Below are 17,132 nucleotides of genomic sequence, written 5' to 3'. Positions count from 1 at the left end.
AGGAGAGAGGCAAAGCCAAAACTACCCTCTGCTGTCCAGCTGCAGCCCAAAAACCAGCTGGACGTGGGTATCTCCCCACTGGATTGACAGGCTTTCCACTTCTCACAGCAGTTTGTTTACAGCTGTGTCTAAAATAAACGTAGCCTAACTTTTTTTTTCCGCTCCTGTTATTCCTGCGGAGCAAGTTGGATTCCTCTCTGACTCACGCATGATTAACTAACTTCCAGCTGCATTATCTTTAGTGTTGCTGCCGATGCACAAGCCAGCGCTCAGCATGACTCGTGGATCCCAAGCTGTGCTGGCGAGGCTGCCATTTACAGAAAAGGACTTTTTTTCTAACAGTTGTGGGGTTTGGGAAATGTTATTATTTTTATTTGTGTCTTTATTTATTTAAGAGACAGCAAGTACTTGCTTTCTCGGAGACCAGAGAAATAAAAAAAACAAAACCAAAAAACAACCGGTAACGCTCTCCGCCCCACCCTGTGCGTCGCTGCTGGCGGAGAGGCCGCTCCCGGCGGCGGGGCGGCCCCGGGGGTCCCGGCGCACGGCGGGACCGGAGGCGATGGGACAGGAGGGTCCGGCAGCCCCGGCGAGGAAGCGGTTAAGGCCGGGCACCAGGAAACGGGAAGGAAGGGGCTGAGCTCGGCAGGAGGCGCACGGCGGAAGCCCCCCCGGCCCCGCTCCCGCCGGGCGCCGCCGGACCGGGCGCACGTGCGGGCGCGGCGGCGCGGGGCACGTGCGGGGCGGGCACGTGCGGCACCGGCACCCGGCGGCCGGGCGCGGAGGGAGGGACGGAAGAGGAACTCCCGCCGCACCACCGCTGCCCCCGGGGAGGGCGGGCGGTCTGCCGGCCTCGGGTGGTTTTACCCAACCGTTCGCCCCTTACATAAGCCGGGAGCCGGTCCGCCCCCCATCCCCGCCGCCGTTCCCCCTTCCCCCTCCCGGGAGCCGCCCCCCTGCTGCAGCGATGTGACACGCCCCCTCTCCATCCCTCCCTCCCTCCCTTCCGTCGCCGTCCCCTCCCAGGAAGAAGCCGGAGTCGGCAGCGCCGCGGGCCCAGCATGGAGTAGGGCGGCCCGGGGCCGGCGGCGCCGCGCGGGCATGGAGCTGGGCCCGGGGCCCTGCGCGCTGCCGCCCGCCGCCGGGGCCGGAGCCAGGGCGGCGGCGGGGGGACCCTGCGCCGAGATGCTGCAGGTGGCGGAGGAGGCCTTCCGCGGCGGCAACTTCGAGCTGGCGGCCGAGATCTACGGCTCGGAGCTGGCGGGGCTGCCGCAGCCCGAGCGGGGCCTGTGCCTCCGCCGCGCCGACGCGTTGGCCAGGGCCGGCCGCATGGCCGAGGCGCTGGACGCCTACGGCGCGGCGGCGCGGCTGGCACGGCTCCGGCCTGAGGAGCTGCGGGAGCTGGCCGAGAGCGTCGCCCTCAGCATCCGCGACAAGGAGCTGCGCCTCCCGCCCTGGGGGAGCGGCGCGGCCGGTGGCGGCGGGGCGGAGGGCGAGGGTCTGGGCGACCCGGCGTGCTGCCGCCCGCCCGAGCTCTTCGCCTGCCCGCTGTGCCGGCGGCTGCTGTGCGAGCCGGTGACCCTGCACTGCGGGCACACCCACTGCCGCCGCTGCGCCGAGCCCGGCGACTGCGGCCGCTGCCACCGCCCGCGCCGCCCCGCCGAGCCGACCCCTGCCGCCGCCGCGCTGCCGCCGGCCGCCGGCCGCCCGCGGGTCAACGTGGTGCTGGGCAACCTGCTGCACAAGTGGTTCGGCGCCGAGAGCCGGGCGCGGCGGCTCCGCGCCGAGGGCGACGCGCTGCGGGAGCGCCAGGAGCTGCCGGCCGCCCTGGAGAAGTACAACCAGGCCCTAGAGATGGGTGAGTGGCGCCGGCGGGCAGGAGGAGGCGGGCGGCGCGGCGGGGGCAGCGCTGCCCGCCGGCACCGGGCTGGCCCCCGCAGCCGGGCGGGGAGACCGCTTGTGGGGAATGGTGGGAGAGGGCACCTGGGGGTAGGTTACGAGCGGGAATGCTGCCGGCGGGTCTCCTCTCCTGCCCGCCCCCCGCTCCGGTGAATGGCTATTTTTGTTCCACTGGTATTTCTGCCCTTGCTTTGAAGGTGCCTGGCGTTTAGCTGTTCGCTGCCGATGACTCATTATGCAGTATTTCTGGAAAACCGCTTTCCTATTTATGGGGAAGCCATCATTCAGTGTAGGATACGCAGTAGTGGTCGTGTTGAGCCCCGCCGCGGCTTCGTGGAAGAAATGAGTATGTGGATCGGATTCAGTCAGCTACGTGCAGCTGCACCTTCAGCAAGAGAAAAGCTTTGAAAACACCTAATGAGATATCAGTGGGTGTAAAGGCTCAGACGATTTCCTTTGTGTTGCACTGTGCACGATACTTATGATTAATCTACGTCTAGCCTTGGAGAGATGGTCCGCCCGTGTTTTGAGCGTAGCCTCTTTGTTGACATGCAGGGTTTCTGTGTGCAGGGTGTTCTCTGAAGGGCTTGGCTTTAAATAAAAATGCTTGCCTTCTTCCTCTGCCAAACCGATGGCAGGCTTAGTTTATCAAAACTAGCTTGTTTTTAGGCTCTGCGCCGAGTAGTAGGTGGCTCCAGCTCGCTCGGTTGTAGCCTTGTAGTAGTGGATGTATGCGTGCGTGCGCCCGGCTTGTTTGCCCTTGCGAGCGGTGGGGGTGGTACAGCGCCGTGAATGCCGGGGAGGCGTGCAGTGCGGGAGAGCCGCGACCTCTGCAAATCCCCCGGGATCTGCCGCTCCTCCGGTCTCAGCCTGATGGATGTCCGGTTTAATCGAGGAGGAAGGGGGGAGAAAGCCTCCGTCGTTTTAACACTGACGAAATCCTGCGGGTAAATGTCTTTGAAAGACAAGTGGAGGGAAATCTGTGCCGCACCTCTGACAATGGGCTCCTTCCCTGCGTTGACTAAAAATCGTATTCCTTGATCCTGATTGTTACATGCAGGGATAAATGGCTCTGAGGTTTGTTTTTTTTTTGTTTTTTTTTTTTTTTTTTTTTTTTTTTTTTTTTTTTTTTTCTGGAGAGAAACAATTTCACCATTATGCCAGTCCTTGACTCACTTTCGTTTTTTTGCCATGGTTTCATGATAGGCATTGGAGATAGAAGAGTTTGGGATGGGGATAGCGTAGCATACTATCTCCTCACAGCTGATGCTGGCTGTGGAAACCATTACTTCTGCTATTTCTTCCACTTTCCCATCTAGATGTGACGAGTTTTCAGTCCTAGCTGAGTGTCCCTATAAAACTATTATGTGGTTTAGCTGAAGTAATCCCTATTAAAGTAGGGCAGGATGGAGCCCAAGAAGGAAGGTGAAGCAGAGGGAGAGGAGAGGCTTAATGTAGGTCACTAGTGGATACGGTGAGTTTTCAGTAGGGAAGCCTCTCAGTATTTTGGATTCAGGGTCCTACTGCTGGGGAAAATAGCATCTCATCAATGAAATTAATGTTTGAAGAGTTTTTTAGAGAACTATTTCTCACTATTGTGAGCTTCTTGCTGTGTCTGCATGGGGGTAAAAGGAGAGGGAAGACTGGTGTGCTGCTGGTGTACTCATACAGCTATCTTTCTCCTCCCTGTCCCTGGAGTACAGTCCCCAGCCATGGCTGTTGTTCATCAGGGTCTCAGGATAACTCCTTCGCAGTGTCCTTATTTCTGTCTTTGGTGATTTCCCAAGCAGCCTGGGAATCTGTTCAGAAAGTCCTCACTCTGTCAGTGAAATTGAATTTTTTCTTTTTATTTAAATTGTAATTGGAAATAATAACAGGTATCTTGCTAGCTTTTGAAATCCAAAAGCTGTAGGCTAAATGTCGTAACTTCCCTCTAGTGGATCCAAATTCCTGCTGATGAAGGGCAGCCCATGCCCCCAGCCTGTCATCTTTTTTGATGTTTTGTGTGTGTCGGTGCTGTTTCTCACAAATTGAACTGCTGTGTAAGAGCCTCGTGTTCTTAAATTCTTGCCACATGTTCATCAAGTGCTGCTTTTTGGCATGCTGGAGTTGCCTTCTTGTTTTCCAACCATGTATCATAGATAAGGAAAAAAAACCCCACAGCTCTTTTCTAACTGTTCAGTATTCAAATGTTAGCATATGGGTGCCTTAAATGCACAGGACAGCCCTAAGAGTCACGCCATGTGCCTGAGAGCATTGTCCAAAAGCTTCCTGAATCTCTGTCAGGTTTATGGCTGTCACCATTTCCCTGGGGAGCCTGTTCCATGGCCCAGCCACCCTCTGGGTGAAAAATCTTTTCCTAAAATCCAACCTAAACCTCCCCAAACTCAGCTTCATGCTATTTCTCAGGTCCTATCCCTGGTCACCAAAGGAGATCAGTGCCTTGCCCTCCACTTCCCCTTGTGAGAAAACTGTAAATTGCGATGAGGTGTCCCCTCAGTTTCCTCTATTCCCAACTGAACACGCTTCTAATGCGTGAGAAGATAAGTGCTTTTTACAACTTCCAAATGGTTGTGTACTGCTACTGAGTGTCAAAGGCCTGGGTATCATTAAAAGTTCTTTTTACCGGCTGAAGGTAAATGAACACACTGATTATACAATTGTGGTATAGAGTTAGATAAAATTCCAGGTTTCTTGGCAGTACACACACTTCAGTGGGATTTTTTTACTGGTGTTTTTGTGGAATACTTTCCTACTCCATTTTTTACAACTAGCTTTGTGTGATGCAATATTAAAGCAAGTTTTCCTGTCACTTGCTTGTTCTGACTGTGACCTTCTCCTGACTCACACTTTAGTTCTCAAGGTGCTTTAATTCTTGAATTACATTTCTGGTGCAATCTGGAATGTGTGGTACGCATTTCAGGTCTGGGATGAGGTCTACATGCCTTCAGGTTGTCAAAATTTTCCAGCTGAACTAGTTAGTCTTACAAAGTCATTCTCTTAGTGAGTATGTTCATCTTTTGCCCTTAACTGTCACATCTACAACAATACTGCTGCTCCCATAGTCTGCTATGGATTCAGGTGTGGTTGAGTGCGGTTTTTTGTTCTTAAGAAAATCAGCTTTGCTATTTGATCCTTCCAGTCCTCTTGAGATGTGATCTCTGCTGTTTTATACGAAGTCACTGCCTTTTTTTTTTTTTTTTTTTTTTGCTGCTATAGACATTGTAATAGATCCTCCATTATTGTAAGGTATCTAATTACCACAGCTTCAAAGTAAGCACATGCCAAGCTGCTTGAAAGAAAGCATTTGTTTCCAGATGGATCATTTTTTGTGCCAAGCATAATTTATGCAGTTCAGCCATCGTAATATCAAGTATTGTCCAAATGTTGCTCTCATGGCTGTTACTCCAGTGTTCCGAATTTCATTTGTGTGGGGATCAAAAGGTGGGCTTCCTCTCTGACATCCCTTCTTTTCTAACTAGTCTTTTGATTGTCTGGATTCCTTGGTTTAATTAAAATGAAATATATGATATATGTATGCAGGATTGCTTTGTTTGTGGGGTTGTTTTCTTTTGTTTATTTGAGTTTGGGGCCTTTTTGTGCAGTATGTACTTTCTCCACCCTTTTTTCTTTCACCTGCTGCTCTCTCTTTGATGGAGATACTCTCTGATGGGACTGTGCTTGGAAGGATTATAGTCTTTTCCTTATAGCCAGGCATACAGACTCTTTAAGTTAAAGTATGTGTGCCTGAAGTTAAAGTAAAGATTTCAGTGAAAAATTAATGTATTTTGAGGATGTGCTTTTCCTGGGAGTGTGTTCTGGTTTTGGTGGTGTTTTTTTTTTTTTTTTTTCTCATTTCTCCAAGGCAGTTCTCAGTTACAGAGGCAACAGGTAGCTGCTGTTTAATTGGAAAGATTGTGAATAGAGCTTTTCCCAAGTGCAGCTCTAGAAGAAATTAAGCTCTTGTTGGGATGAGGGTACATTCATTAGACAACATGCATGCAGGGTGTGAGACATTTGGGGTGGTCTTGGGTCATGCCTTAAGCCAAAATTTCTCTGTGCCCTTCTTTGTACTAAGACAGCCTGTTAGCATGCTGTGCCTTTCCTGTAAATAAACCTGAAGATGTCTGCTCAGGGCTACAAAGCCCAGGGGTGTAGTTCTGTGGCTCCTGTTGCTGCTGTTTTGTAGCAGTTGTGTTTCCTGGGCTGTGTCAGCAGTTGCAGGTCTTGGGTGGTCCCTCAAGCCTGCCCACAGGGCTGTGGCTCTGCTGGGAAGAGATGTGACCCTGTTGCATCCACATGGCCCTAATCTCAAATGAGCTTTGAGTGTGGAGGGGTGACTCTGCCCTGGCTCCTGTGGTGTGATGGAGCAGCTACTTGTTTGCTTGCTGCGTGCTGTACAGTTGGGTCCCAGCCTCGAGGGTGGCACATATCCTATCTGGTCACTGGCATTCCAGAACACCCTGTTTCTACATGAGACATGCTGGCTTCTGTGTGTAGTTACCCACTGCTGCAAAGTTTATCAGGTCTGAGAAAATCATTGTTTCTGGAGTGCTGTAAGAGTTCAGCAAACACTCAAAATGGTAGTGTTTACTTCTAGTGTGATGGAGTCTGTCTAAGCAGAAATGTTTGTCCTGAGGCATTAGGGGGATAGCTAATGCATCCAGTTGCTCACATTACCCAGGATTTTAGTTCCACCCCTGCCAAGGATTCCAGAATGAACGTGTAGGAGATATAGCTCAACCGTACCATAGAGTTTTCAAAATACAATGAAAGATTGAGGACTTAGGAAGAAAAGGCTCCTTTGCACATGTCTGTGTGGATTTTTGTTTCAAGTAGATAAAGGATGGCATAGGAAAGGCCAAGGAGAGGAGGTGAGTTTGTACCAAGCCCCAGGTAGTATCAGAGGTAGCAGTGCTGTGGGACAAGCAAGGGAGGTGCTGCTGTGTGGGTGCTGGGGGTGCTGTGTCTCCCATCTCCTGGAGTGGAGAGCTGCTCACTGACCTCTGGCCCCCTGGGTTAGGGTTGTGGTGTTACTAGAAACAAAATGCAGAAGCTTTCCTGAGCTTTGGTGGAAAGAGGAGAATCTGCCTCTCTTGGCCGGATCTTGGAGAACCGTCATCCCAGTGGACGATCACCATAAATTGGTCTGATCCAAAAGAAAGCTTATTGTGGCCAGTCAACACTAATTACTTTTGTGGTCAAGCAATGAATGGAAATTTATCTGATTCCAAATTCTCCCTTTGTAAGAACTGAATTAAGGGGGTGGGGCAGGCCAGGAGGCAGTAGAAAAAAAGACAAAAAGGGCTGCAGACTGTCAGTGTGAGTTGATTCAAGAGCAACTGCTGTAGATTTTCCTGCTAGGTAAATGCAGATTGTGGAGTTGTGCTCCTTCCTGGAGAGCATGGCATAGGTAAACTTCCAGCCAAACATTCTTGGAGTTAGACTGAGTGCTTACAGCCATAAGATAGGTGTGGGCAAACATACTACAGTGCCCCAGAAATAATTTGCTTGGGCATTTTCCTTCTATGCGTGTGTCTGAGTTGTTTCAGATAAGGGGGGGGGGCAAATGATGATCAGAATGTCTGGGTGGACTGGTGGAACAACCTTCAGGTGCTTTCCTACTGCAGCCCTGACCACTGATGGATTTCTCTGTTAGTCCTGGGTCAGGGTCAGAAGAAACAGAGTCTTGATCTGTAAAGGGAAGCTACTGAGCTGTCTTCAGAGACAACTGTGCTTAAAGTTTCGTAGAGGTGGCTGATGCTGTTGTATGCATTTTATTAATTCTGCCATTTTTCTGAGGTTGTACCCTTGTTAATGGTGCACTTGCACCAAAGTCTTGTTCAAAGAAAACTGCTGGAGAGCATCCACATGCACCTGTATGTGCATTATACATATTAGAGTACTTTAATGGTCTCTTCTTTTGTACACCATTTCTAGAAGGCTGCTATTAAAAGACAGGGTCATTTGTCTTTTCCTGATATGGTAAAAAGATGTTGGCCAAATCTTCCTTCTTCACAGGGTCTTGGGTACACTTTCCTTTCTGCAGTAGTAAAGAGGTAAGTCTTTGATGTTGCACCAGCCATTTAGCAAAAACAACAAAAAAGCCATGGTAGACAGCTGTCATGACTCCTACAACAGCAACTGGTTCAGTCATTTTAATAATTTATCAGAAGAATATTTAATTTTGTAGCTCCTAAAGTAAGGTGGCTTTAAGATAAGAATGAGAGGTAGTTTTTCTGAAATTACCTGTACAAAAAAATTGTAGATGCTTGCTGTTTAGAGGAGTTGTGCTAAAAAAGAAACTTTCAGATCCCTCTGTAAAATCATGTCTTGGAATCTGCTTAAAGTGTGTCTCCAAAACCTCTTTGCTCTGTTCTACATGGACAGAAAAATGTGTAAAAGTAGGAGTCAAGGTTACCTAGAGACTGTTGCAATAATCCTAGAGTTATTTTTAAACTTGAAGTATTTCGCCGAGTTCTGCCCCTCAGTGCCTCCTCACTTCCCGTCCCCTTTTTACTGTGAAGTAGTGCTTGAAAAATAGTAGTAAATACTTCATGTATGTCACCCCTGGAAACATGTCAATTCATTTGAAAGAGAGGCTCGGGAGAAGCTTCTGTTACTCCTGGTTTGTACAGAGCTTGTGGTTGAGTGCTCTGGAGCTGTAGCTGGGTCTCTGGAAGTTTTTGCCTGCTTGCAGAAGGTCTGCTGAAGGCAGAGGCATTGCCAAGCTGCAAGACCAGAGCTGAGGTGTTCAGGAGGCTTATTCATCACTGGCGAAGGGAACGTTCTTGCTGTGGGTTTTTGGGGTTTTGTGGGTTTTTTTAAAGTAATTAACGTTGCTCATGTAATTTACCCCATCTTAAATGGTACAGAACTGTATTTTCCCCTCCTCCTTCATGTATGTAATCCAGATGTAATTCCCTATAAATTATTGAACTACTTCAGCATTCCTTGAGAATGAGCTCTACCTACTTATCAAAGTCTAAAGAATTTTTTGAAGTCTCTTCAAACAGCATACTCTTCTTTTTTCTTTGTTAAAGTGTAACAGAATGTCTTTTGCTTTTGAAAGAAGCCATTTATAGAACTGACTTATGCTTCCTTATCTTAAAATTAGTAGGTTATTGCAGTGCTTTTTTTCTTTTTTTTTGCAAATGTATTAAGGGATCTGCTGTATTTGAGGGCAGAAGAAGTGAGGTAGAAACAAAGAAACAAGAGGGTCCTTTTTGAGAAAGTCAGAAATTCTAAAACAAGCTTTAACTGGAAAAATAGCTTATAGAGAGACCTGAAGGGTAACATCTGGAAATGTAGCCTATGTACTAATCATGTAGTTGGCATGTACTAATCATGTAGTTACTTGTGACAACACAGGCAACTGTGTTGTCACTGGTCAAGTAGTTTTATAGTAGAGTATCTTGCTGTAAATTGATCTTGTTAAATAGACTGTGATCGTGGGGGACCTATTTGGCTGGTCCCGCCTTTCTGCAAAATAAAGTGGTGTCTTTGGAGTCTCCTTGCAATCACAGATTCTTTTGCACCTAGCATAGGTCCCTGCTTCTTTGGGAAGATCAGAACTTTTCCTTGGGTGCTTTGAAGATCTGGTAGGGGGTTGACACCTTGATGGTTTTTTGTTTTGGTTTTGAATCTTGTTATATCATACTTCGGTCCATAAATATCTTGATTTGGGGAAGTCTCTGTACAGGATGTTTAAGAGGATAATTCCATTCTGACTGAGACTTTGGTACTGGCTCTGACTGACTTTGGTAAGAAACCTTTCCCAGCCTTGAACTAAATGCTAGATGAATTAGTAAGCATTGAAAAATGGGTCATATTTGTGTACTTATTGCTTATATTATGCAAGTGCCAAGAGGCCATAGATGGACTTGGGGTACATCATGTGAAGCAGCCCAAATGTCCAAAGGGTAGAGTGGGAACTGAAAATACAGGGAGGGTGTGTTGTTTCATGCTATATTACCTGGAAAGAGTGCAGAGTGTTGAAAGGTTAGGATTTGCCCAGGAGTGAGCCATGATCTCATATATTATACTTAGCTCTGTGCTGGGACGTTCTTGAATTTGGGACTTTTGCTGTTGCTGTGTGCACTTTGTGACTTACCGGTTTGGGAAGAAGGTTATCATTGGCTTTGGAGCTGTGGACAGCTGTAGTTTAGCTGTAAACTAAACTGTAGGTTAATGGAATTGGTAATACATTAATTTGTAATAATGTAATGTAATTGGCATGCTTCTGTCTCATGAGGCCAGAGCTACAGCAACAAGAGCGAGGGTGCAGTTAGCTGCGTCATCTGTAGCAGCTCTTGTGGGTAGCATGCAACTTCCCTTATGTGTTCCTCCTGAGTAATGATGGGAATAGTAATTAGCTGTGCTTAGCAGTGATGACAGTCCAGCTTTAAATAACATACGGGGCTTCCTACTGGGGACTTACTGAGCCTGAAATAAAACTGCCGACAATCTAAAGCATTTTGTTCAGCACACTGCAAGAGCTGTGTTCTTAAGCCTGGGCTTTGAACAGAGACGCCCAAGAGAATTTAGTATCAATCTTAAAATTACGTCTTCCTAAAAATTGGTGGCACAGGCTCCGAGTGGAGGGTGGTGGTGCCCTGTGCTCCTCATCCTCACCTCAGCCTATTTCAAGAGCTCCTGAGGCCATACACTACTGTCTGCCGGGGTTGGTTCCTTGGTCCCCCAGGGGAAATGGGTGTTCCTGTTGCCTGCAGAGTCCTGTTCACAAGTGCCTGCCTTCTAAGTGCTGTGGAAGGGTGCTGGATTGCACAAGTAGGTTGCATCTTCCTCTTCTTCTGGAGGAAGAGCCATCTTTTATTGTGCTCTCTGTGTACTAAAAGCTCTTGCACATGTCCTCTAGGGTCTTTGATTACTTCACTTCAGGAAGATGCCAGTAATGCAAATGCCAGGAGGAAAAGCCATGATACTCAGGAAATACGTATACTTTTTCAAGTCCACTTGTTAATCCAGTTAATGTGGACTGATTTAGAGAACATGGGTTTGCTGATTGCAAGTATGCAGTCATGTTCATTGTCTTCCTTAATCAGAAGCTGACCCTGTTGTTCATTTTTGCTGTGAAATGAAATTTTCTTTTAAAGTTCTGAATGTCTTTACTATTTCTGCTAATTATTTTATCTAAACTGCACCTTTCTCTTTGCCACCCCCTCTTTCCCTACGAAACAACCCTGTGCATCCATTTTTTGTGTGCGGACTTGTCATGCTTGCATGCAGTTGGAGGTGAAAAGCTAATTTGCTATTTATTCAGTTAATTACTGAAACTTGCTAATTTCTCACTGAAATGAAAGTATATATTTCATATTATTTTTCAAGTTTATTAAAAGGCTTTCAATACTGAAATGTTCACAGCTAAATGCATAATGTAGCAAAACAAGCCAAGTTTCTTTCGCTCTCCAGGGCAGAAATTTCTTTAAAATGTGAGAGAAGTTTCTGCTGAAATACTGTGCAGGCTGACTTACAAGCAAGACTGAAAGGTGTTTGTGATAACACTATTTCAGTTCTGCTCATGCCTTCAGGAAATATGCTTAGAATTGAAATAGGTGTGAATAAGATACAATTTTCTAGGAAGAATTGCCAGATAAGGAGAGTTAGAGTGTTCCAGCAACTTTAAACTTGTTCTTTCTGTTCTGAGTTCCTGGAAGATATGACAGTGTAGTTTATTACAGTAAAACTTCTATCATCATCTATGGTCAGTTGGGCAAATTTTCATAATTCCTTTAGCTGCCTTCCAGGCACGAGATTTTGGGGAACCCTACTCTCCTACCAGCCTCCTGAACCCCACAGAATAGTTTTTAAAAAAACTTGAATGCCTGGGCATGTCTGGAAAAGTAATTTTGGGAGGTAACTCCTGTGTAATTAAAAGCACAGTGTAACAAAGATGCATATGAGCACAAACATAGTGTGAGAGGAAAACTAATGGAAGGAGGAAAATTAAAACCCGCACTCAGGGTAGGCAATATTTGGTGATCCAAAGGAGGGTCCAAGAGGCAAAGACCTAAACATACCTCTTCTCTGGGCCCTGGATGGGCCAGGGTTTTGTCTGGTACAGTGGGATTATGGCTGTGGGGAAGGGAAATGCTTGGGAAGACTTCCAGGACTTGTGTCTTGGAGGAAGTCCCTGTGTCCCAGCTGCCCGGAGCCGCAGATCCTGGGAGCCTCAGCTCTGCATCTCTGATGCTGACAAGGACATAAATTTTGCTGTGCAGCTGTAGATTCCCAGGAGGAGTTGGATTCACAAAATGCCATCTGTGGAAACAGTAAAATTTTCTATGCTTTTCTTTTTTAATTTGGCTTGAAATAATAAGTCATTTAACAAAAGATTTTTTTTTCTCTGCTCTTTATCTTCAGAAGAGAGAAAGGGTGCATTATTTTAAAACAAACTTTTGACTGTTGTGCAGCTTTTTCTTTTAGGGTTGTTTCTTTGGGGTTTTTGGGGGGAGGGGGTTGGTGTTTTGTGGGTGGTGGTGTTTTTTTTTTGTTGTTGTTGTTTTTTTTTTTTTTTTTGTTGTTTTTTTTAATTGCGAAAATAAGCTTTACTGTTATTATAGTGTAGAATCAAAATGTTAAGAGTTGGAACGGACCTTAAAGATCATCTAATCCCATTGGCTGGGACACTTTCCACTAGACCACTGGATTGGGCTGCTCAAGGCATTGTCCAGCCTGGCCTTGAACACTGGCATACTTGTATACTGGCATCCAGCAGCGTTCACAAACTCTGTACATCCTCAAGCCTTCTCCTTCCACTTTCTGTGACTGATTATTTTCATCACAGCATTTGCTGTGGCATGGAACAACTCAATATCGTGGTGTTCACAAGAAACCCTGTAGTTACTTAGGCTGAAGCTGTGTATATACTTTCTCATCCCACTTCCATGTGGACCCTGAGTGGGAGTCAGGCAGCTGATACCTCAGTTCCACTCACAAGGAAGGAGGTGTAGAGCCAGCAAGATTTTAGACTGCACTGATTACTCTGTGGGTGAGATGAGCCTGAATGGAGGTGGCTGGGCACCACTCTAGCTACAGCATCTAGTCTAGATGCTTCATCTCCCTACAGAAGTCCTGTTACACTATGTCCTCAAAAATACTGCTGTCTTTAGCAAATCTTCTTGGTTTGTCGGGTTTATCCTTTCTCTCAGTTAACTAAATATTCCTTGCCAGTTACTCATTAAGATGGACCACACCTTATGCATCTGAGTCTCAGTGAACAAGAGGTACAAGCTGTGAATACACGTAGCTTTTTCTGGCTTGCTTCCAGGTTGGTTTGTTTTGCTTTCGTATTGTGAGACTCTTTGGACTATGCTTCAGGAGGATCTGCAGCCTTTGCCACACTGTTGTGCTTTGCAAAAGCTTTTTTTTTTTTGCTTAAAACTTTTGCGGTGTGGACCCGTTCCTGAAAAAGAGCAGATGAACCTGTTCTGTCTCTGGGTCTGTTGGGTGTGTGAACCATTCTGAAGTGCTGGAAAGCATCAGTGTGGCCAAATGTGCAGTAGTGAACAGAAGCAGCAAGCTGACTTGACCTGTAATCTCACACTGCTTCCTTTCTCTGTGGTGCCAGAAATACCCCACCCTGCACCCTGCTTTCCTGTGGAGGTGCCTAACTCGGCTTGGTGCTTCTATTCCCTTCAGCATACCTGCACCTGGGTATCCTAGAGCAGATACAAAGATGGAAATACAGAATATGACTTCCTTACTGTTAGAATGCAGCTAAATTAAATAATTTAATATTTGAGTATCTGCTAAAAGAAACAAAACAAAACAAAAAAAAACCCTTGAAGATATTAGGCTAACTGCTTTTCAGTTTCATTTCACTTGCAGTCTTTTTAAAAACTAACAGATAGAAATGTGGATCACTGCATGCAGCAGTCTGCGTGTGCAATAGTTAAAAAACCCCACACAACAAACCGTCACAAAACTATACAAACAAAAGACAGCACAGAACCCCACCGTGTGAGCTTTTCAGAGCTCTTTAAGTGTAGTCTCTAGCTCTCACTGTCTCTGAGACCAGAGGAGAAGCATCAGCCCTGATAAGTCATGCTGCAGTTAGTATTATCTGGCGTCAGTCCATGCTCCAGCCAAAAAAGGCAGCGCTCCTTGCTGCTTCTTTCCTTCTCATCCAGTGTCCTGGCACTCAAGTTTGTGTGGCTGTACAATGAATCAGTTGAGGGAAACTGATCCTCTTAAACCTTTCTATTTGTTGCTGTTGAATTAACTTTCAGTCAGTTGATTCTTTGCTGTGGTTCTCGGTGTGACCACACAAGCCTGGTTTGCTGCACAAGCAGTAGCATCAGCCCAAGAGAGGGGAGGAGGTGGGAGGGGGATATGATGTTGGGCCATCCCTCCGGGTAGGTCCTTGAACTTAGAGTGGTGCACCTGCAGCAGTTGTGCTTGCTCTGTGTCCATGTATACATGTTTGTACCTGGGCTATGTGTTCCTACTGAGGGTGTGTTTAGTATGCTGATGCTGAAGTGAGATCCTGTGAAGCCAATGCAGGCTGAAGAGAGCAGAAGTATGGAGACAGGAGCCCTGTGTGTGAACATGCATAAGGTGATGCTTGGTGGAAAAGTTCGGATGTGAGCAAGTTTACATGTGAAGTTGAAAATTTGCAGATAGGTGATACTGTCTCTCAGCACACCTTGGAGTCTTTGTAAAGTTTATTACCAGTTTTGACAGTTTTAACCAGCTCACATTTGGGAAAGGATTACTGCACTTAACTGCCAGCAGCCAGCTTCCAGCCTAAAGAGGCCTCTCCCAGTACAGGAAGGTCAACAGTGACTGAGAGTAAATCTCTCATAAATCTCATCACCTATGATGATATAACTGTTCTAATAAACAAAAGCAGAGCATTATTTGGGACATAGTGTGTGTTTTGCAAGGTTACTGCCGCAGCCTGCTGCACTATCCTTGCCAAGCTGGGGACATTGTGGCAGGGAGTGGGGAATTAACTGGACCACGGGACATGAGGTAGTCAGTGCTGAGTGGATGGCTCAGCCAGTGGCCTTGTCCAGGTGTTGGTAGTCGAGTTGACACAGTTTATCACCTTATTATCGGCTTCCATCACAGGCAAGAGCATGGTGACAGTGAGTTTGTCCCTGGCACCAAACTGGGAGAGGAAGAAGTGACATATGCTAGAGGGCAGGGCTGCCATTCAAACCTACAACCTGGGGCATGGGCTGAGCAGTCTTGTCTACTTCTGCAAAGGAAGTACACCTGGGACGCAATAACCCTGTGCAGCAGGATAGACAGCAGATCTGCGGAAAAGAGCTGAAGGTGGACAAGGCTGAACATGGATCAGCCAGTGTTTCTGTGGTTCTGTGAAATTAAAATGTGTTGTAGAGATCTTAAGAAAGGACAGAATAATAATGCTTTGGAAGTTCATAGTCCATGTGAACTGAATGATTCATGAATTTGTGGAGACAAGGTGTGTGATCACGAGAGGTTTGCTTGCCCTGGGGGAGGCAAGCGGATATGAGGTGTAAAGGTTGCGTACATTTTTGTTACTTAATGGCTTCTGGGAACATTTTAGCCGAAGTCCTGCACTGGTGATTTCTTTCTCCACAGTGAGGGTAGAAACACTTGCAGTTTTTTATCTTTTGCTTTCTGAAATGTCCTGTAAGCGAGATGGGAAAAAGAGCAGTGGCATCCTATTTGTGGATATGAAGTGTGTACTGCTAGATAAAACACAGAGATTCTTCAGGGTGAGAAGAATATATTTTAAGCAGGAAAGAATGAAGGAATTGCCTTTTTTTCTATTACAGGAGAGTATAAATGTAATGGGTGCAAAGCAGTGATTTTTTTTGGTTTCAGTGGCTGGATATGAGGTTATTTAACATGTCTTAGTACTTCTTTTAGTGAAGTTCCTTGCAACTGTTTTTGTTTTCCAGCTCCTTGCAAGTGTTCATTAATAGCACAGCGGGCAGAGCTCTGTACGTTGATGAAGAACTACCAGCAAGCTCTTCACGACGCAGACATCCTGTGCCGGAACAAACCCCACTGGCCCGCGGTATGCTGCTTGCCTCTTGTAAAGACCAAAACGAAAACTGCTTCTTCTCGGGGCTTCCCTCTCTCTTCTCGTGGGGATAGTGCTGCTGGGGGTGTTGTTGGAGGAACATCATGGCATTAACAGGGCCAAAAATGTCTTAAGTTCTTCAAAGAACAAGTCTGGAAGGTCCTCAGAATCTCTCCAGCTGGTGGGATTTTGGTGATGGACAGCTGGTGATGTGGTTTTGTTCATGCTGGTGCCTATTATCTGTTACAGCTTGTGCTGCAGCTTGGCAGCAGAATCAGTCCATAAGGCTCCAGCAGCCCAGGGTGGCCTTGCAGGCTCCTCTGGGATGATGTGTCCTCAGGAAGCAGGTGGCTTTGGTGGCCTGCTGGCCAATGTGTTTTTCTGAGGACCCACTCAGGCTGTATTTCAGGATTATTTTCCTTCCCTTGTCAATCCTAAAATTTCATATCTGGGATGTCTACCTGTGTCATGGTATTTCATAGAGGGGTTTGGATTTTTTTTCATAACCAAAGGATGTGCTACAAGGAGCAGTGGGCAGTTTGAAGCAAGTATCAGAAATGATGCTAGGAGAGAGAAATAGAAGAAGCACCTGGTTGCCTGAGGCAGGACTGAGTGTCCAACAGTCTACCCCACTTAGGATTACACCTGTAGTCAGTCTCTCTCCTATCAGTAGCAAAACTGCAGCACAGGTTTGAGCAGATAAAGCCTCTGGCTGCTTTCTGGGGAGAGCATAGCATGGGGAATTGGGGAGGGATTTTAGGCAGACGTTGTCTTCCTATGGAGACTAGGGAGATGTTGCATAAATGCCTCAGCTTCCTTCCTGAGCAAGCAGGGCTGTGCATCTAGTGCTCTATTCCTAGTCAGGGATGATGCAGGGGAGGCAGAGAGGTGCTGTCTTAAACACTGGATCTCTGGCAAGTTAGGTAATTGTCTCTGAAGGCTATCTGTCCTGTCACCCATTAAAACCTTTTATGTTGGAAGGCAGTTCATAATCTTCCCCTGCATCCAGTTTGTTTCTCTATCTCAGATAATTTCTCATCCAATCAGGGATTGCATCTTTGGTGATGCTGGCTGCGTTTCTCTGCAGAGGGAGAAAAATTAATTACACACGTTCAGATGTTTTCTTGAGGTGTCTTCTGTTTGCCTGAATCCATGGAAATGTGATGCGTGTCAGTCGTAGGCGGATAAAGGT

The 17,132-nt window shown here is 46.8% G+C and overlaps 1 protein-coding gene across 1 annotated transcript in view; it reads left to right on the top strand.

Annotated features, from left to right (window-relative positions):
• The first annotated feature begins 1,101 nt into the window (after positions 1-1,101).
• Positions 1,102-17,132, top strand: part of LONRF2 (LON peptidase N-terminal domain and ring finger 2) — a 34,242-nt gene continuing 18,211 nt past the window's right edge. The window contains exons 1-2 of the mRNA XM_066313627.1: positions 1,102-1,858; positions 15,816-15,934. Coding sequence (XP_066169724.1) covers positions 1,102-1,858; positions 15,816-15,934 — 876 coding nt within the window. The remainder of the gene's footprint in view (positions 1,859-15,815; positions 15,935-17,132) is intronic.

Source organism: Sylvia atricapilla, chromosome 2 (assembly GCF_009819655.1).
Source record: "Sylvia atricapilla isolate bSylAtr1 chromosome 2, bSylAtr1.pri, whole genome shotgun sequence".
Classification (NCBI taxonomy): Eukaryota; Metazoa; Chordata; class Aves; order Passeriformes; family Sylviidae; genus Sylvia; species Sylvia atricapilla.
The sequence above is the reverse complement of the archived record's forward strand: the minus strand, read 5'-3'. Positions and strand labels throughout refer to the sequence as shown.